Source organism: Babylonia areolata, chromosome 1 (genome assembly GCF_041734735.1).
Source record: "Babylonia areolata isolate BAREFJ2019XMU chromosome 1, ASM4173473v1, whole genome shotgun sequence".
NCBI lineage: Eukaryota > Metazoa > Mollusca > Gastropoda > Neogastropoda > Buccinidae > Babylonia > Babylonia areolata.
Genome location: NC_134876.1, coordinates 73,574,528 through 73,596,510, shown reverse-complemented (window position 1 = coordinate 73,596,510; position 21,983 = coordinate 73,574,528). Strand labels below are relative to the sequence as shown.

The window sequence follows — 21,983 nt, the reverse complement described above, 5'->3', positions numbered from 1 at the left end:
AATTCTTCCTGGAACCTAAACTTCACACTGGTTCAATGATTCCTCCTAGTCCCCACGGACACTTCAGACAGCACTGAGCAAATCAACTACTCCTTATCCTTCAAGCTGTCACAACCAGAAACACAAGACACATTGCCCGCTTGGAGAAGAGAGAGAGAGAGAGAGAGAGAGAGAGACTGCCTTCATACAGTTTCAATGAAAATGTCAGTTTCACCAAGATCATGCCACATAAATATTCATTCTATTCAATACCCTACAAAAAGAACATTAAAAAAACCCTGCTCAGATATTTTCTTCTTGACATACGCTTGTACACAATCCTAGCCACATCAAAGCATCTGTACATGCACAGACAAACACCATGTATACATACATTAATATGAATGCCATGGGGTGATGACCCCAACACCCCTCAACAAAACTCACTCCTTTTCATTCACCCCCACCCCTGCCCCCTGAACCCAATCCTCCAACTTCCTCCTCCAATACTGTAAACCGCAATGTTTAACTAATATTTAACTGTTGATTATAACTAAAACATATCAGACTGCAGTGCTGAGAAGCACACTGAGAGCAGATTCAGGGGTGACTGTGAAAGACAAAACAGATGCAAACAACAACAATAAAGAAAATAGTTCAGGAACTACCAGTGTAAAGATGAAACATGACAGAACAGAATAAAACAAAACAAAATAAAACAAATCTGAGGAGAGATGGGGGTGGGAGAGGCTGGAGAAAATTCACCCTCCCTCTTCATCTCTCACTCTCTTGCATCAAGAAAGGGTGTGAGGAAAAAACAAAACACAAAAAACAACACAAAATTCCCTGACATAGCAATTCAATGTCAAACACAATGACACATCTACGAACAAGATGCACAGGTCTATTCAAACAGTGTACAGGACATGAAGACACATTCTGGTACAGAATATGAGCAGAACACAATGGTGATAGCTAGCAAAAGGGACTTGGCTTACCTCCTTCGTCATAAGCTGACATGAACAAAAAACCCAAGCCAGATTGTCATCCCACACATAAAACCATCATTTTGTCATCCCAAGCATAAAACCATATTTTCATCCAAAGTACAAAACCATAATCACTGATGTCATCTAAAGCATAATTAAAATTATGGTATAATCCCAAACAACAACAAAAAATCCCAATATACCCTTCATACTGTCATCCAAAGCACAAAACCATTATATTCCCAAGCATAATTTTTAACCCTGATATTGTTATCCCAAGCATAGAATTTTAATATTGTTATCCCAAGTCTTTCATAAAACTATAATATTGCCATCCCAAGCTCAGAATACCCCATGCACAAAACCAGAATAATGCAATCCCAAGCATAAAAGTTGAAGCCCTACAATATGTTTCAACAATGAAGAGGAACTGCCAATACTATTATCATCACCAATTTTATTATTATCATAGTATTATAAATAGTATGAATACCATTAGCTACCACTGTTACTGTTATTCTCATTCAATTCTCTCATTGCAGTTGTTCTTTTTCCTGTCAAATTTATCACAGAAAATCATCATATCTGCACAACAAGATTAAAAAGAAAATCACCACAAAGGAAAAGGAGTGTTGTTGCTATCCTGTGCTTCTAGAAGAGAGTTTACACTTAAAGTGATGTAAGTAATAAAGAAGAAAACACACACACACACAAAGTTGAGAAGACACAATTAGTTTGGGCAGAAAAAGATCAGAGTTTGGATCTGTATAGAAATTCTCCTTCCCTTTCTCTCCCATCTGCAAGTGCAGTGCACTGAGAGAACAGGATATTGTGCTGTCCTATGAACTATTCTGTGTTGGATGGTTGGGTGGTGCCAAGTCTGATAGCATTCATTTGAACTCAGCCAAGCTTTGCACTGCTCTTTACATATACGTAATTTAAGTTTTATAGCCATCGAGAACTCCCTCATTACTTTTGCAGAGCTGGCTGCATGCACCATATGGCCTCAACAACACAGCTGGGTCTGCCATTTTATGATTCATGACATTCTGCTTGGCCTATCTCATTATTTGGGACAAAGTTTGAGCACTTACAGTTATACACTCCGTTTTTTTCTGACACAAGACATATTTTGCTTTTTTTGTATATGGATTTGTTTGTTTTTTCTTTCTTCTTTTATAATATGTCCATGGAAATTAAACAATGGGTCATTAAAATATAGTCAGGGCTCCAATGCACTGTTGGACATTCACCTTCAATGTGAGGGGCGGGGCTGTTAGCTACTTCTGAGTCCCGCCCATCCCCTCCCCCTTTTTTTCCCATGTCAAGACCAAACCAGTCTGGTCTAGCACACAACTGGAAGAAAAGCCCACCCACCTTCACCCAATCCCTACCCCACCCCATTCAATACCTCGAGCCCCTCAGCTATTATGCAGAGTAAAGGGATTCATGGAGCTGTTTTTAATGCACTTCTTGTGTAGATCCTCTAACAGGATGTGGCAGTACACCCAGGTTGTTGTTCTCATGCCACCTGTTACCTGAACTTGAGCACGTACACCTTGATTTTAGAGGTGAGATAGGGAGGAGGGTGAAAGGGAGGGGTCAGTCACCAGGAAATATCACAGCAACTGAAGCGTGCTGCCACTGGGAACAAGGCCAGGTAGTGGGTGACAGGAAGAGACAAGGTGTATTAATGAAAACAGCTAAACAGCAAGTGTCAGGTGATAAAACTGATTTATCAGTTTGTGGTATGAAAAGCATACACCACAATGAGGCTTCTCATAAAGTGAACATGTGACTGGATTCATATTCCCCAGACAGGGATATCTGTTTGTTTACACAATGTTCCTCAATTCAGACACTTTTGTGACAAGCAGGGGTTCACAAACAGGTGCACACGTGCACGCACACACACACACACACACACAACAACCACAAACTCTCTCTCTCTCTCTCTCTCTCTCTCACACACACACACAACTGAGGCACTTCCTTTACCCCCACCCTCCATGACCCCACCTTCAAAGTGCAGAGGCCTCAAACAATCAACACAACCCATTCACAGGCAGGATCCCTTTGAACCCTGACCTTGTGCACCAGAGTTGTAGTTGTACAAACTGCTTTGGTGAGGGGTGGGAGGGCAACCACATCCTGTTTTCGAAAATGCATGCTGATGATTGACTATCTCCCCTGAAGTCTAGTCAACAATTCATCACACTAACTTCAAATTGAGGGCAGAATGTCAAAGTCCATCTCTCTCTGTGTCTCTCTGTGTGTGTTGATTCATCTATTTTTAAAGAGGATTTTTGTTATTGTTTTTAGTGAGCTCATCCATTTTTACCCTTAATCAGTTTAATGAAACATTCGTCATTCATTTGTCATCTCCCTCTCTCTCTCTCTTCTCACATGTCAGAACAAAACCATAAATATATATATATATATATATATATATATATATATATTATAACAGACATTCCTGTTTGCAGGTCCTTCAGTCAGGAATTCACTCCTATACAGAATTCCTCACACTGTCCATTTCACCTTTAAAACAGCTCTCAAAGCCAGTCTGTTCAAAACACATTATAACCACTCCTGATGTTCTTACTTTTTGTTTGTTTGTTTGGTACCCTGACCTGTTGGCTGTCTAGGAATATATTGCTTGTAATTAATTTCCATTATATCCGTTATGCGTGCATGCGTGCGTGTGTGTGTGTGTGTACAATGTCTAAGATGGTTTGTGGGGGTGTATGTGTGAGTGTATACATGTGCACATGTTCATGTGTGAGTATGGGAATGTATACATGATCACTGCACTATGTATGCATTGTGTCTTGGGGGATGGTGGGTGTTTGAAATCATTCTGTCATGTTTCTCTAGCTCTGTCAGTCTGTGTTATTACAACTTTTCTTGTAAAGCACTTGGACATGTATGCATTTTCATCTAAACCAGGAGTGCATGATAAACAATATTTTAATCGTTATCATTATTATTATCATGTCTCTGATGTCATGTAAATTTATGAATTATACATGCGGTGACAGGGAAAAATCAGAAAAATTTTACCCTTAATTAACAAATCATGCCTACCAGATTCAATCCACATGCATAAATGGATCCCTGATGGAAATTAAATTCTTTAATCACTCAGCTATCATGTCCATCAGATATTGATATTTAAAAATGTGCACTGAATTAAACTGCCTGGTATAAAACTGCCCTGCAGAACTTAAACACACTATTTTAAAGTGACTGGAAATTTTAAGTTACTTGGTTAAACACACACACACTACTAGCACTCATAAAGAAGTCAATAATGTTCAGACTGTCCAATATTATCCAGCAGCCAATGACTATTGACATACATTAACAAGGGCTTTCACAATGCCTATGAACTTTCGTTTAAAAATAAGTCATCAGTAGCATACAAACCAGTAATACCACTAGTGGTGGTCTAACACCCATGACATGCATTTCCTCTCCCTAAAGATAGTCACTTAGCAATTTCTTTCAAAATCTGATTATTATCCAACTGAAAAAAACACAAACAAAAAAAAACCCACCTACAGTAAAATGATATATATAATAATAATGTTTCTCAGGCTCTCTCTCCCAAAGAAATGTTTATGCTGACGAATAGAGATATACTCAAGCGTAAAAACTGCAAGTAATGTTTGTAAGACACACATACACAACAACAACAAACAAACAAACACACAGTGAGCTGTTCCAATTTCCTTATTCCCATTTCCTAACTGATACTGAGCACAAGTAAGCAGACAGACATCTGACAAATCAGGTCAACAATCTCTAACAATCTCAGTTTTGAAATCAGGTCAACTAACTGAACCAATCTAACCTTACAGACAGCAGAGAAAACAAAGGTCTTTCTCCAGTCTTAAACTGCCCTGTGTCTGGGAAAAGAGAACAAAAGACAAGTGAGGTGAACATTGCTGACTAGGGTTGTACATTAAAGACAAAGAAAAAAGCCCCTTTCAGTCACAGAGGGTCAAGACAGCAACTACATGAAAGGAAAATAGAATAAAACAGCTAACAAACCCTGCCCAGAAAGCACCCTTGACTCTTCACAACAACATGCAGGTAGTGGTTCCTTCAGCTGTGCTGACCTGCACGTCACAGGGGTCAAATACCCACGGGTCAGCTTAGTGTCACAGGGTACTGATCCCTACCCCTCCTCTTCCACCCTTACTCCCAATGGACTGATAAAATTAATCCTCACCCCAGAACAGCCTGTCTACTTGTTTGTCTCTCTGCACCCATTACCCCGCCTTCTCAACTCACTCAAGCTAAGAAGATGACACAGTCCTCTTATCCACTTCTGGTCTGTTGACTTTGCTTGGTTTAAAGACTTACGGAGCCCTCTTGGCAGTTGCATTCACAGTTCAAAAACCTTAGGAACAAGGCCACTTAAAACCTACTCTTAAATCATAAAAAGCCCTCTTCACTTAGTGGTATCTTTATTGTAGAGTCAAACCTACTTTACAAAGTCATTCTATGACTGCCACAGCGGTGTCCCTGTTTCAAAAGCCTCCTGTAAGTATGAAGCCAAACCTACCCTGCATTTGAAATGTAAAACAAACACACTTGCAGACAGAAAAAAAGAAGAGAAAATGGTGGCACTGCACTGTGGCAATACATCACTCCCCTGGCAGAGCAGCCCCATTTCAACACAGAGAAATCTGTTGTGACAAAAAAAGAAAAAGTAACAATACTAAAGCCTTCCAGATTGTTGCATCCATACTTTATGAACATATTTTAAGAAAAAATCATCTTAAAATAGTGATATCTGAAAATCATTAAAATAATGATCTTAATCTTTTTCTTTTAAAAGCACAGTGTGGAATCATACCTGTAACTTTGTGTATACTTTATGCAGAAACCTATACTAGAACACCATCAGTACAGTTGTTTCCTTATTTTCATCTGCCTCGCACTCACAGCCATCATTACCGATTCTAAGAAGCCACATATAACCGAGTCTTTCAACAACAACAACAACAAAAAGAGCCGTTTTCTCTGAGCCTATTCATGTTAGTATAATTCATTAATTTGTGCATTGTGAAAGGACACTCTAGTCTAATCTTTTTTTTTCTTCCTGAGTTTTCAAAAGAGCTTACACCTATCACACAAACATGTGTGAGCACACACACACACACATGTGTGTGTAATCCGCATGTGCAAACATGTACTCCCACGTATTCATCGACACAGGCCTATCCTGCCACATTTTCTGCAAAGTAGTGACTCAGTGATCAACCGTAAATATATAATATATCGATCCCACCAGCGAGTCCAACTGTGAAAGTCTACAAAATATCATCTCATACGATCAGCCAAATTTACAATTATGGGTGGGTGAACGAGTGTATAATGAAAGGAAGAAACCACGAATGAGTGAATGCATAAACTCACTTTAATGAAGGGTATATAAAGAGGAATATTACTGGCCACAGGCCAGGTTTCTGCTGTTTAACACGCGGCTGGCAGAAAGGGACAGTCAGAAAGAGCTAACGCTGAGAGCAGCCGAGACGTCCCCCAACAGTGCGAAGGCCTGCACTACTGCATGCCACACTCTACTATACAACTCGCATTCACACTTACCATAATCCACTTTTCTTGAGAACATGTTTCACACTCTGTTACGCGTTGGGTTCAGTAAGACAGCTATGGTGCCTCACGTTGACGAGGCGACAAAGTTCGGGAAAACTACACCACCATCACAAATTACAACAGTGCCGGGTCACAAGGGCTCTCTCTCAAATCACAGGATGCCGTTGACTCATCCCAGCAAGGATGTGCGACTCAGGGCGGTCCACACCAGCAGACTTTGTTTCCGTAACACGAAACTCCCTGTCTGTTCGTCAGGCTCGGCTGTTAATGTTTATCAACAGTTTTACACTTGGCTGTCAATGTTATATAATCGGGTGGCTACGTATTTGCATAAGGCGGTCCAGATGAGTGCACGTGTACTACTTCCATCGACGGCAGTATGTGCTATTATCAACTCCAGCGGGGATTGTCTCTCCCACACGAACACGCTAGCACCACGTGGGACATTGCTCTTGCAGCCTGCCTAAGCTTCTGTACACTGGGCTCTTGCACAATCCAGGTCAGTGCAGAGGATGGGAGTCCATGTAACAGTTGACAGACTGCATGCCACACGTGTTTTCTGCGCCTGGTAAGTAAGTGCAAGCCTGTGTGTGTGTGTGTGTGTGATTCCGATTGTTTATGGTTCATGACTGGCTCAGTCAGCTATTTGTTCAAAGTTATTGTATGTAGCTAATGAAACAACATTAATGTGTAATAACACGAGCACAATTAATATGTGAGGTCCACCATTTCTGGCAATTCTGCTTGAAGATTTTTTTCAGGTCTAGTAGCACTTATTAATTTTTTTTTTTTTAATTTTTAAAATTCAGGTAAGTCCAAGTATACTGATCAACAGTGTAATTCTTCTGGCCATGTTTTTTCTTCAGGCTTTCTATCTGCCTTGTCCTTCAAGCACCTACAGATGGCCATGGAGTTGCATCATTTTCATTCAGTGTAACAAGCTATGTATGAATTACAATTCTACATGCTGAAGCAAAGAAAGATAAAATTAACAGGCTGGTACCATTCTACATGCTGAAGCAAAGATAGATGATTTTTTTTTTTTTTAATCCTTATCTGCTCAAAAACAGGATATAGTTTGCAGAGGGCAAAACACAACTTCTTTAGGTTATTAAACAATAGCAACAGTGATAATCTGACACAGTCAACAAATGTTTACCTACATTCAAAATAATCATGTCTATGTACACATTCCCCTGTATTTTGTGCCCACACTATCTTTCATTGTGTGACACAGCAAAACATGTTAATCTTTGCGCCTAAAGCATACTCTGAATTCAATTTGCCATTATAAAACTTCAGTGTATCCAAATGTTCTTTCCAGCTGTCATCCCTCAATGATGAAAGTTTGACGAAAGTGTGTACACACATGTGCTTTACTTTTAGAGGTGAGGGGTAGGGGGGCATTCAGGAAACACACACACACACACACAGATATACGGTAAACAAATTTTTAAAAATCAAAAAAGTATACTTCAAGTGGTGCTCAGCTTCTCTCTCAACACAGTTCAGCTTCAGCTACAGTAAGTGATGACCACTTCACCCTTTGGAGACACACTGAGCTTGTCTTCCCTAGTCCCTGGATCATGCAAAGACCACAACAGCATCTTCACCTCTCTCCCCAGGGTCTTGCACTTAGGAAACCACTCACCCATCCTTCCCACTTCCTCTCTCACAAATAAACACCCCTCTCTCTTTCTTTGTACAAGATTCCAAAAGTGTAATTATATCATGCTGCTTCACTAAAATTAATGATAGAAAATCTAATCATCTCAAATAAGCGGAATTTTATAATTTGAAAAATAACAATAAAAAAACTTGTACAAATGATGTTATCCATATACCCAGGTATCAATGGCTTCTAATTCACAATATCTGAATGTAAGTGTACGCATAGCTGAGAATGATCGATACAATAGAGTATCGACTGAGGACTGCATGTATTTCCTAATTGTATTAAACAATCAAATAGTTTCTTCCAGTTCATTCAGTAGTAATGAACACTCTGGCCCCTCTTCCCCCTTTTCTTTGTGAACTCTTTCATACACTGTTGTCGGCAATAGTGATCTGTCTTTTTACTGGTTTTATATGATGTATCCCTCTTTCTACCACTTTACCCTATGTCTTTCCCTCTGCTGCAGGCTCTTACAAACATTAAAAAAAAAAACAAACAAAAAAAACCAAACAAACAAACCACAAAAAAACCCCAATCATCTATATACATGTACTATACTCAAAATCACATTCTTTCTCATCTCCCATCCTTCCCTTCATTGCAGTCTGCTCCTGTTATAATGCACCTCTCTCTGTGCTCCTCTTTGTTCTTCACTCCAACAACACCCCAGTTCTTTTTCTTTCAGCTGCAACCTATACTGTTGTCACTGTCTCATCTGGATCTGGGAGATCTCTATGTGTTATAATATTCATTTGTATAATAATGATACTAAAAGCATAATGTAACAATGTAATGGGGCATGGACGAAATGACAATGAGTGCTTTCTAGGAATTTTATTGATGAATCTGTCGTTCATTATTGAAAGTTGACAGTCACATTTGTCACAATAATCTTATAACCTGCTACACAGGCAGATGTAATTGAGTGAGTCAGCTGATGCAGGTTTTTTTGGATACCAGTCAAGGCCATCCTTGTATTGATATTGGACAGGCTGTTTATGGCAGTGAGGCGTGTCATCCATAATCAGTCAGGTGTGTCCGCTTTTTTCAGGTCAACAGACATAATATATATATATATATATATATATATATATATATATATATAAATGCAATAGTACATCTGACATGTTTATGAAGCAAGTAATCATATTATATGTGTGCACAATGACATAAACACAGGGCATTTAGGAGACGGAATATATATGTATGCACAGTCAAAACAAATTCAAATGTCAACATGTACAGGCACATGCACATACATTCTCTCTCTCACATTAATAGTTAAACACACACACACACATTCTCTCTCCTCCCTGTCTCTCCCACTCTCAATGGCAAAAATGATAGTAAAACAAAGTTATTGTATCCAAATTAATCTATAATTAGTATAAATGTTCAATTTTTCCTAAGCTTGGCAGATCCAGAAGTAGAACCAACGTCAAAGTCCTTGATGCAATTACTGCTTCATACAGCCTGTTTTTTAAAATTAAAAAAATAACTGCTATCATCCTAGTAACAGGGTTCATTTGGGGCCACACCTTGTGCGACTGGTGAAGTGTTTTTGAAAATGAACTATAAAATGGTGAGACAGGGGTCATCAACCATGCTGATGCCTTCTGATACATGTGGGTGTATTTGCTTTCTGGTGTCACGTGTTCAGGAATGTGTGGGTATACACATATTTCCCCCCATTGTATGTTAATGTTTTACACAAACCTAGGGTAGGCAAGTCTGATCAGCATGTTGGGTTTACGCAAAGATAAGGCATATGCTCTTTTTTTCCCCCTTCATTCAGCAGATCTGGTGTAGTGTTGATCATTTTGCATGCATTGACACCTCCTTGAACCTGAAACTGTATGGTTTTGTATCTGACCTCTGTGTACATAAAAACCAGTCATCTGGTAGATCAAAGGGCACCAACTTTTTTCCCCATCTGCTAGATCAAAGGGCACTAACTTTTTTTCTATTTCCAAATATTGGAACTCAATAGAATTAGAAGCAAATGAATCCACTACAGTTCTGATTTGTCTTTGTTCTGCTGTCACTCCTTTTACTTTTGTTTTCAACCTCACCTTTTACTGCTGTTACTGGTTTCACTTTTGTTTTCAACCCCACCTTTTACTGCTGTTACTGGTTTCACTTTTGTTTTCAACCCCACCTTTTACTGCTGTTACTGGTTTCACTTTTGTTTTCAACCCCACCTTTTTACTGATTATGACTCTCTCTCTCTCTCTCTTGCAAGCAAATTAAGTTAAAAACAGAGTATTTGAAATGAAGTTCTGCCGCACAACTTGGATATGACCCACATAAATTTAGGCAGACATGCTGAATTGCTGAATGAAACATATATATGATAAATATGCTGCTTTTTGTTCCAAGATGAACTCTGTTGAATGATTTTTTAATGGTTTTATTGTTACAATGAGAACTGTAAATCGCGAATGTCATAAATTTAATTTACAAGTTTTCAAGTTTTACAGGCATTCTCTTATTTCTGTCTCCTTTTGCTGCATTGTCATCTTCATGATGTATGTATTTGGATAACTTACTTTCTTCTTTGGGCAAATAATTTGCATGTGAGGTTGAAGGACTAATAGCAGTGTGGAGAACATGAGAGTGGTTTTCTAGCTTGTATAATTAAATGTACAGTAGTCTGCTTTGATAGATATGTGTACACATGTGTATAGTATAAACAGCATGGAAGTGGTTTTATAGCTTCTAAAACTATATTAGTTTACACTGATGGATGTGTACACAAATGTGTGTGTGTGTGTGTGTGTGTGTGTGTGTGCATGTGTGCGTGTGTGTGCATGCGTGTTTGTGTGTGTGTTTACAAGTGCTTGTTCATCCTTGGTTTGTCTTTCCAGAGTAAATATTACTTTATCATTTATTACTAATATTAGATCATCCCAACCCTCCTCACTGTTCCTTACCCCCTCCCCTATGAAAATAAAAGAGGGAGAGATTCAGATTCAGATTCTGATGATTCATTCATTAAGGCCATAACCAAATATGAACAAGTGGTGATAATATATTTTTTTATGTCACTATAACTATACCAGTTAATTATGACATATCTCTCTCTCTTATGCGAAAAGCTTTAGACAAATCTAAAGCCAAGTTATGAATTTATAACTCTGTCATCTGTAGATACCATCAGCAAAGAAGAAAGACAGCGAGACAGAGACAGACAAAGAAACAGGTTCATGGTACAAACTCATTTGTATTGATCATTTTCTTGTGCCTGTGGCCCCTTTTTCCCCCTCTTTCTGAATAATATGATGACAGGAAGTCCTTCACAGCTGGTACACATTTTGAGGGCTTTGCTCAACACGATGAGTAATGATTAGTCATATAATGGAGGAAGGTGGCAGAAATGGTTAAGACGCTCAGCTGCCAATACAGAGAGTCCGTGAGGGTGTGGGTTCGAATCCCGCTCTCGCCCTTTCTCCTAAGTTTGACTGGAAAATCAAACTGAGCGTCTAGTCTTTCGGATGAGACGATAAACCGAGGTCCCGTGTGCAGCACGCACTTGGCGCACTGAAAAAGAACCCATGGCAACGAGAGTGTTGTCCTCTGGCGAAATTACGTAAAATGAAATCCACTTTCATAGGTACACAAATATGTAAGCATGCACTCAAGGCTGACTAAGCGCGTTGGGTTATGCTGCTGGTCAGGCATCTGCTCAACAGATTTAGCAAATAATCAACATTTAAAAATCTATCACTGTCTATACTTCCATTTCAATTTTCAGCAACTATAAGAAATGAGTGATAATGCTTGATGTTTGAAGTTAATCTTTTTTTTTCTTTTCTTGAATTTAGCAAATACTCAACATTTAAATATATATCACTGTCTATAGTTCCATTTCAGCTACTATAAGAAATGTGTGATAATGCTGGATGCTTGAAGTAATTAAATATTACTTTAAAAACTGAAAACTGGAATACAAATCATGGTGAGCAGCATATTGAGCATTAAATACATTTCATTTTAAAGATCTGTTATGTTTTTCAGGAGGCATTTGGAAAACAATACAGATCTGGCCATCTCATTGTTCATGAATGTAGCAACACACACATGTATATACACATGTCTGTCTCTACAATTTTATACACACAATGACTGAAGCAGTCACACACAGCACACATGTGTACATCCGGTTTCCACTGCACTTATTTAGTTGTTATTATTTAGTGTGTGTGTGTGTGTGTGTGTGTGTGTGTGTGTGTGTGTGTGTGTGTGTGTGTGTGTGTGTGTGTGAGAGAGAGAGAGAGAGAGAGAGATAGTGTGTAAACATGACCTTCAAACCTGGCTCAGTTGGTATTCCCTGGCTCACCCAATCTTATACACGATGACACATTTTCTGTTACTTTATAACACACAACACTCAATGACCCATCTAACACAACTTTCCTCTAGCGACCTCAAGAATAAACTTTTGACAGCTTCCAACATAATGAACTGAAAATGCCGACCATCCAAAAAATTTGTACAAAGTTGCAAGAAAAATTTAAACGTGTCTCTTCCTACAAGCATGTTGTGTTGTTTCCGTGAATCACCCCAAGAGATTAGATGAAAAATTCGCTCTGTGAGTTAGAAGTGTGTTACTGATGGCGTTTATACGAATCACAACTCAACCTATCGCCTTTCTGACTGTCAGAAGTACAGGTAACCAGGTAACAGAGAGTTAAAATTTGGCAGAAAACAAAAGCATATTCCAAGTGTGGCTTACCTGCATCCGAAAAGAAAGCCATGTCAGACTGGTGATGCGTAGTTTTTCTACATCCCAAGAGTGTCTAACTGGATCAATAACGAGCACACTTGGGCACACAGCGGCAGCCTACAACCTTCAGCTGTCTGTGATGCCACTTGGTGCCACCAAACTTTTCTCTCCGTACAAGAACACACAGGTCACAAGCTCGTTCGCCTGTTAACCGACATCTTGGTACCCGAAAAGTCCCAAGTGCTCTAAAACCACTGAAGCATGACCTGTGGCCTCCTTAGGGAGGAAACAAAAGCCCCAGCACAGAAACTGAGAGATGACTCGCCAGCTAGCTTTCTTTCTCACAGAAGAAACAATACTGGAAAAAGAGGAACGGAACACAGCCACTTCCTTGGCGAGCTGCCCGACAGACACTACCGTGCCGCGCTGAGAAGATGCATTCCGCATTCAGTGCACTCGTTCTCAGAGCAAAGCTCAAAGACAAAAGGTCAGCAAGCAGCCCCCCCCCCCCACACACACACACACACCTCACCCCCACTATCAGGAAGCACAGGTGTAAATGACAACGTTGTTGAAAGGCTACAGCTTGGTGAAGAGCAGCCCAACTAAACAGAGGAGTATAATATTTTAGCAAACTGTTCTGCTGATGTTGCAGTGCTTGTACATCTGTACAATCATAATACTACCTTTCAATCTGAAAGAAAAACGTGTTTATCTGGACACATTCTGTCCTTTTTATGGCCAGCCTACCTAAGATGTGATATTTTATGTCACCAGAGACCAACGTTAGAAATGTGACACAGGAAAAAAAAAAAAAAAAGGAGCTTGGCTCAAAGTTGAGATAATGTAGCTTTCATATGTATTCCAATGACATGTTTTTCCTTTGGTGTTGAGTTGCTTTGAAATGAAATTCCCTGAGTTGCGCAGGTTGGGTTTCATCTGGATTGGGTTGAACTGGGTTGGATTGGATTGATGCGTTGACTGAGGGTGTTCGTATTGTTTTGTTTCAATGGGGATGATTTGGTTGGCTTGCGTTGTCTTGCTTGGTTTGCGAAGGGTTTTGTTTGCTGTTTTAAAAACATTCTGATGTTGTGTGTGTGTGCGTGTGTGTGTGTGTGTGTGTTGACAGGATAGTGTGTTCTGACACAGAAACACACACAGACACAGAAACACACACACACTCACATACACACACTTGTCACACTTACACTCTCTCTCTCTCTATCTGACTGACACTGACACACCCATTATTACCAAGTTCTGCATAAGATAAAATCAATTAGTCTTTCACAGTTCATTTCAACTGAGGTCATTATCTAGAGGGAACAAATGAATCAGGGTCTCATTCTCATTTGACTACAGTTTATAAGTTACGGCCCGTATGAACAAAGAGCCCCTTTGATACAAATAAGCTACATCAGTACAACCGTACATGATCACTTCAAAATGAAGAGCCAAAACTGACTGCAAATTATGACAGTGTGAAACAAACAGAAAGGACAGTGTTAGTACAACATTTTCTAAACTGGAGCACTTCTTTCTGCATAAAATCCTTGTTTATGTGTGACCATGGTCTATTTGCTGTCACACACTGATCCTGTGTGTGTGTGTGTGTGTGTGTGTGTGTGTGTGCGTGTGTGTGTGCATGTCAATGCATGTACACACATCATGTGAGATACAGGCCAGACAAACTGAGAGAAGCAATGTTCACAAGTATGCTTGCGCACACACACAAACACAAACCAAACCACTGCTGGAAAGCAATGCTGACAAAAACCAGCCTAGTCTTTCCCCACCACCACCCAACCCTCTCCAAGGACATTCCAAGGAGATGATAGCCTGCACTGAGGCCCTGCTAATGTTTCCTCATGCTATTTTGGTCACAGACCCCATGCCCACAAAACTGGTTTGCCCCTGTACTCCCCACTGCTTTCTTTGTACAAGTTATGTCAGAGGAAATAGAATGCACTAAACTTATTTTCTTTCTTTCTTTTTTTTCTTTTTCTGAGGGTAACAGAATAAGCAAGACACTCTTTTCATCCAGCCCTCAAAAGGGAAACAATTTTGAAAAAAAATCACTGTGCTAATCATAAATAATGGATACATGAATAATAATTTCACATACACAACACTACTTGGCTGAAGGAAAATGAGAGAGAGAACTGAAGGAGAGGGAGATGGGGGCAGAGAGAAACAGGGAGTACGACTACAAGACACGAAAATTAACATATACGTCAGGATAATGGTCAAGGAATAAGATTTAAGGTGGTGGTGGAGGGGGAATAGTTTGGTTGAAAGAAAAAAAAAGACACACCCAACTTCTCCCACTGATAAAATAATAAAGAAATAAAGACAGACTGACTGACAGATATTGGATAAGGAAAGTAAATTACTGCAAGCTGAATTATCAGAGATTCTTTGAACATTTTAAGTTCAAACTGTACAGATTTGTAATCATAGCAGAAATGAATTCATAATATTCTTCAACAAAAGGGATGCCCCAAACAAACATTGGACTTGAATGTTCCTCATTTACATTTCCAGTCATAATTTTTCTTGGTAAAATGTACATATAAACATGGCAGCCCTGGAGTTGTAAGTTATTGTAACTCACTTCTATCTCTCTATTTTTTGGGTGTATTTTTCTTGCTGTGATGTTATGGATGTGTGTTCTACTATGTGTGTATCAGAATGTGTGCACACATATATTACTGTATGACTTCTCTTTCATCTCATTCCTCTCTTGCCTCTCATCTGGCTACCGTGTAATTTATTATTCAGTATATATACATTAATGATTATACATAAGTATGTATATGTGTGTTTGGTTTGTGTTTGAAGGGTGCGGGGCAGGGGTGGGGGTGGGGGCGGCAGTGATGTGTGCATGTGATCCATTTCTTTGGTATGTATGGTGTGAATATGTGTGTGTGTGTGTGTGCACTGAAGTATATATATGTATGCTTAAGTGGTGGCTTTCTTATTCTTTTTGTGGAGTGTGAACATAACTCATGACACTATTTGTGTTACTGGTTGTGACTGGGTGGTTTCTTGTTTAGTTGGTCATTAAATGTCAGATCATGGCTGGGAAGGGTTTTGTTGTTATTAAGTTCAGCAGCATAACAGAAACCTAGTCAGTGCAGTCAATTCACTATGCCTGTAGGATTAAACAAGCTGCTGTACCCAAGATATGTAACCAGCAAGCTGCTCCTGACGGAGCATGGAAGGCATGTCATTTGGTCCTTACATACTGGCCACATTTCCTGACCTGGTTCAAAAGGTCATATGGAAACCTGGTCTCATTAACTGAAGTGCATGGCTCCCCACTCCCACTCCCAACATCACCACACTCTCTATCTGCTCCTGATAACAATAATTGTGTTAGGGAGATACTTCAATTCCACAGAAAAAGCATGGTCATGCTGATGTGTGTGCTTGTAAGTTATTATGTAAATGATTTAAACTGTACACTGTATGATGTCATGTTAACACTAAACAGGTAATAAATAAATATATACGAAGAGTAGCGGATAGGTTCAAGGGACAGACCAAGGAGAAAAATATTATCTATGTTCATCTCAGTCTGTGTGTGTGTGTGTGTGTGTGTGTGTGTGTGTGAATGTGCCTGCATGCATGCATGTGAGCGTACATGCATGTGCATGTAAGTGTGTGTGTTAGTACTTGCATGCATCTATGTGTGTGAGAGAGAAAGTATGTGTGCAATGATTGTGTCAAAGTGTGTGTGACTGCATGCTTGCAAATGCCGCATGCATGTGTGCACATAATATGTATATATCAGTGTTTGCTTGATCAGCTGCATGTTTGTTTGCATGCATGTGTATGCTATATGACTATGAGTGTGCATCTGTGTGCATTTGACTGTGTGTATGTACACACACACACACAAACACACACACACACTTTGCACAAACATCCACTTGCACAATCAGATTTATTCTTTTTAAATAAGCGTTTTAAACAGTCATTAAAAAATTCCCTACAGCACAGAGATAGGCATGAATGTGCAAACACACCCAAGTAGCAAAACCGCGCCTGCATGCACCAACAACACAATGCTCTTTTGTCAATATCTCCATATCCGGGTTATTTTTCATATCATTCATTGCACATTAACCAGTTCAGTGCTGATGTCACATTTATTCAGCAGCATGTACTAAGGTGCTGACAACATGTTTATGCTCCTTTCAGTGTAAAGGGGAAATGAAATGCCTTTGCAATTTTGGTTTGATAGCTAAAGAAGGGGGTGTCATCTATCAAGCAAACATGACGATTCCATACCTGGCATTTGAAAGTGGTCTCACAAACCTGTAGGCTTGCTGCTTAGCTGTCAAGAAAAACCATGTGGTGGCATATAAACTGTATGGGTTTAAGTCATTAATAATGCTCCACAACCTGGCTTACACTCTCACAAACACACATAAACATGTATGTCTGCTCACACCTACACATATGCAAACACACACATAATGTAAACCCCACCATTCGTGGGTCATTCCCTGAAAGCATTCAGCTGCTTTCACGTCACTGGGTAACCCACCATCAGTTTCTCATTGAGACTGTACCTACACAGATTTCTGTTCTGCAAAAGCTTTTTTTTTTTTTTTTGGTTGTTGTTTTTTTTGGTTTTTTTTTTGTTTTTAACTCTCTCTGTATATGTATGTCTCTATTCCAAGCATCAATTTTATTTTGTGCTCATCTCTCAGTACCTCCGTTGGTCTCTATTCTATATTTTTCTTATTCTAAGTGTTTCTCTATTTGTCTCTGAGGCAGTACTGCTGTGTCCAAGGGGCTCTAGTCTAATTCCTATACTTCCCCTTTTTTCCTCCAACTGAAAATTCTTCTCTACATAACAGGGTAAAAACGGTCATACATATAAAAGCTCACTCATGTACACACGAGTGAACATGGGAGTTGCAGCCCACAAATAACAGAAGAAGAAGTAGGAGAAGAAAATTCTTCTCCCTCTGTCCCACCTGTTTGTGACGGTGTGTGTTACTGTTATAATATATTCACTGCCTTCATGACATACTTAGCAGCTCTAAACATTTCAGTTGGAAAGAATCCAAAAACAGTAGTTCTGTCCACATTAATACCCACTTCACCCCCCTCGCCCCCCTCCCCCCCCACAAAGAGTCACATAGACACACCAAATACACACATACACAATGCCTTCTCCCTGCTTGGCAATCAAAGACAGATGAAAATATTCAACTGCACATTTTGACAGGTTTGTTTGGTTAGTAGTATGTTAGGCACAACTGCAAGGCTGTACACCTTCAATCTTATGCATGAGGTAAACACCTGTAGAATTTTTGTTCATGTCTGCTTGTTGCTGGAGCTGTCAAGGTTGTGTACACAAATCTGCGCTCTCTGTCATGCAATGACGCACACTCAAAATGTAAACTGAAATTACACACTCCTGAAAAGAGTAAACCACACACACACACACACACACACATATGTTCACATACAAAGAACAACTCTCATCAGTCTATATAAGATGCTAATAGGACAAAATATTCAAAATCTATACATATTATACTTACATAAAAATTAATTATCAATATGATCAAGCCATCCCTGACTGATTCCCCACTTAAATGCTCTAATCATCTCCCAATTCTACTTTTCCTGATGAGGCTTTTGTGTATATTTGTTCACCAGCTGATTTCTCAATTCACTGAAATATATGTTTCAGCAGTGTGCAAAGGATAATTTGGCCAAGTTGTCTTGGCATGGTTTGACTTATGTTTGATATACTACATCTCTTTGGTGCTACATTTTTTTTTTTTTTTTTTTTTTTGTTGTCAAAAAGCCCTCAAATCTCAACTGTACTGCATGCGTGTGTGTACACATGTGTGTGTGCATGCAAGGCAAACACCTGCTAGGTGGATAATACATGACCAACAGTAGAACTCAACGTTCAAGTCAGGCCTTGAGTACATACATGTGTTCCTATCAGATCTTCAACATAATTTTGCCAGAGGACAACACTTATGTTGCAATGAGTATGAAAAAACACTGAATTCTTTTTGAGTACAAGTATGTGGTGCACACAAGGTCTCATTTCACTGTCTCATCTGAATGACCAGATGCTCAGTTTGATTTTCCAGTCAAACTTCGGAGAAAGGGTAAGACCAGGATTCAAACCCAGACTCTCATAGACACTGTACAGGCAGATAAGTATTTTACCATTCTGCCACCTTCATCCTGGTATGTGTGTGTGGGTGTGGATGTGGGTGTGCACGTATGTGTTAATAGCATGCATATAAAACTGCACAAAGCATTTTCTGTCTGAGCTGCCAATCCCCACACTGCTTTACCATAGAACTTTCTGAATGTGCATCCAAGGATTAAAATCTCGTTTTTCTCGTCAGCTACATAAAAGAACTCTATGCCGTGGGCAATGACACACTGGAGGTCAAACTTTCATTCACAATCACAGGCAGGGAAAACTAAAAAACTTTTCTCCCTTTTTTTCATTCGTCCCTTAAAAAGATTTTTTATATCCTCTGCTTTTATGCAAATGGAGACCATGGAGAGGATATGATGTTAAAACAGATTCAGACCAAAAAAGTATCTCAAAATGTAACTTTGCATGGCCCAAAGCTCACAATTTAATGATCAAAGTTCACAGAGGCACAGCACAGAATGAGATATGGGAGGAAAACTTACGTTGGCAAAAATGGGAAGACATAAGGGAGGTAAGCTAGCTACTTCCTGATTCCAGAGCCGAGTGTGTACTATCTCCCCTGATTTTAGTTGCCTATTCCTTCTCTCCACTGTATCACCAAATTCTCTTCTGACTGCAATAGCCAGTAAATGGCACATAAATGATTTCAAACAAGAAAGTAATAAAGTACTTCAGAACCACTTTGACATGATAAATGCATGTACATGCAAAAGTGTGAATGTGAATGTGCAGACACACAAAAACACACACAGTACAAAATAATTTTATGTTATTGTTCAAGAGTGCACAGAAAGAAGTTTTCTGTGATACTCTGTGTTGACTTGATTTCAAAACATACTCCATACATACATACATACACAGAAACACATTCAGAGCTGGGGTATTTTCAGGACTGAGGTAATCATTTTAACAGATGTGGAGCATACTGTTCTGTTCCCTCCTGTTTCTGCTACAAATGATTGCTAACAGCAGAGAAAGTGTCCTATATCTGCAAGAAACAGCTAAAAAGATAAATAAAAACTTGACAAAAAGTCAACTATAACAGTTATCTATTATAGTTATCTGAAAAAATATCAACTATAGAAATCACACCCAAATAGGCTTCTTGACAACCAAGTCATGTGTAGAGAAGAGACAGAGAAAGTGAGGACTTTTGAGAAAAAAAAATTAAAGTGGACAGATACTGGAAAATTAATTAAACAAGTTCTGCAGGGCAGATATATATTCTAACTGTTCCAAACACATTATTCATGTATTTGAACAGTCAAGAAATACACATTTTTCTTTTTCCCATTTTTGAGTTTGTGAATATATTCCCTGTGTATATAGTATCACAAGGACTGTGATAGCAATGAAACTGGACAGCGCTCATGTAAGTTATCCAAATCAATTCTGAAATGAAAAAAGTAGACATAAAAATGACACCTGTCCATTTCATATCATTCATGAAGCACGTCAACTGTGTAGTTTTCTGCAGCCTCTGATATCACAATGATTATATTTTACTGTTCAGCTAACACAATAACATGCTGACTGAATGCTACCATGGGATGCACAGCAAGGTTACTGCTTTTTGGTTTTATGTTGTGTCGACCAACGTGGTTATATTGTTACAGGTGAGGATGAGCAAAAAGAAAAAAGTCTCAAAATGAAAAACAAAACAAAAAAAAAACAACACAAAAAAACACCAAAAAAAACACCACCCAAACCCCAATATTTCTTAATCTAAATAATCAAATGTCATATTCCTTGGTTAAATAACATAATATAAAATATTCTAAGTGTGTAAAATAAGATAAACAGAGCACTTACCCCAATATTTCTTAATCTAAATAATCAAATGTCACATTTCTTGGTTAAATAAAATATAAAATATTCTAAGAGAGTAAAAATAAGATAAACAGAGCACTTACCCCAATATTTCTTAATCTAAATAATCAGATGTCATATTTCTTGGTTAAATAACATAAGATAAAATATTCTAAGAGAATAAAAATAAGATAAACAGAGCACTTACGAACAACCATGCTCTACAGATGAACTAAGTTTCCTTCTCTGATAATCTCAGACAACGCTGACAACTCTCTCTCTGTCTCTCTCTCTGTGCCCAATACATTTATATTTACTCCCTTATCAGATTATCTTACCCTTCTCCTCTCGCCCTTGTTAAAATTTTATCTACAATACAACTGCCACATAGATGGTGGGTTTGCTAGCTGTTTTTCAAAATGAACTGACACAAACAGTTCATCAACTCCATCTTAAATATGTTCAACTTTATAAACAAAAAACACCCCAAAACAAGGATTGAGATTTTCTGTTTTAATGCACAACTGAGCAAATTTGTGCTAGTGTGAAACTGAGAAAGAGTTTTTCAGTAATGCAATTTTATCAAAGTCTACTGGTACCACTGTACTGGAAAATCTTTCAGACTTCAAGGTTTTATAATAAAGTAAAAACCAAACGTGTATGCACACACACACACACACAATTTTAGAGCAATGACAAAGAAGTACTCACTGAAATACTTGAGGGTCTCTGTGATTTGTTCTTCAGTGAGCTCGAGATCGGTGTCAAGGTTGATGACTGGGGTCTGGACCCAGTCTTGGTGACTGTAGCAGCCAAAGTTGGCAAAGGAATCGGAGCGAAGGCGATACCGAGGTATCTGTTCATGGATCAGAGTCAGGATCTCCACTTCATCAGGATCTTCATCGTTACACAGATCTGAAAGGATAAGGGATAGAGATCTTAACAAAATTATGTTTAAACCATCTT

The 21,983-nt window shown here is 38.9% G+C and overlaps 2 protein-coding genes across 4 annotated transcripts in view; both read right to left on the bottom strand.

Annotated features, from left to right (window-relative positions):
• The window catches only part of LOC143287401 (trafficking kinesin-binding protein 1-like), a 37,166-nt gene extending 23,771 nt beyond the window's left edge, over positions 1-13,395 (bottom strand). The window contains exon 1 of one of the 2 annotated variants that reach the window (XM_076595397.1): positions 13,007-13,395. In XM_076595397.1, the coding sequence (XP_076451512.1) occupies positions 13,007-13,028 (22 nt within the window). In that variant the 5' untranslated portion in view covers positions 13,029-13,395. Of the gene's footprint in view, positions 1-6,587; positions 6,755-13,006 lie in introns of those variants that run through there. The other variant, XM_076595388.1, reaches the window with a different exon arrangement.
• Positions 978-21,983, bottom strand: part of LOC143287420 (uncharacterized) — a 36,675-nt gene continuing 15,669 nt past the window's right edge. The window contains exons 4-6 of one of the 2 annotated variants that reach the window (XM_076595416.1): positions 21,729-21,932; positions 17,294-17,339; positions 978-992 (exon numbers count right to left, since the gene is read on the bottom strand). In XM_076595416.1, coding sequence (XP_076451531.1) covers positions 986-992; positions 17,294-17,339; positions 21,729-21,932 — 257 coding nt within the window. In that variant the 3' untranslated portion in view covers positions 978-985. Of the gene's footprint in view, positions 993-16,999; positions 17,340-21,728; positions 21,933-21,983 lie in introns of those variants that run through there. The other variant, XM_076595409.1, reaches the window with a different exon arrangement.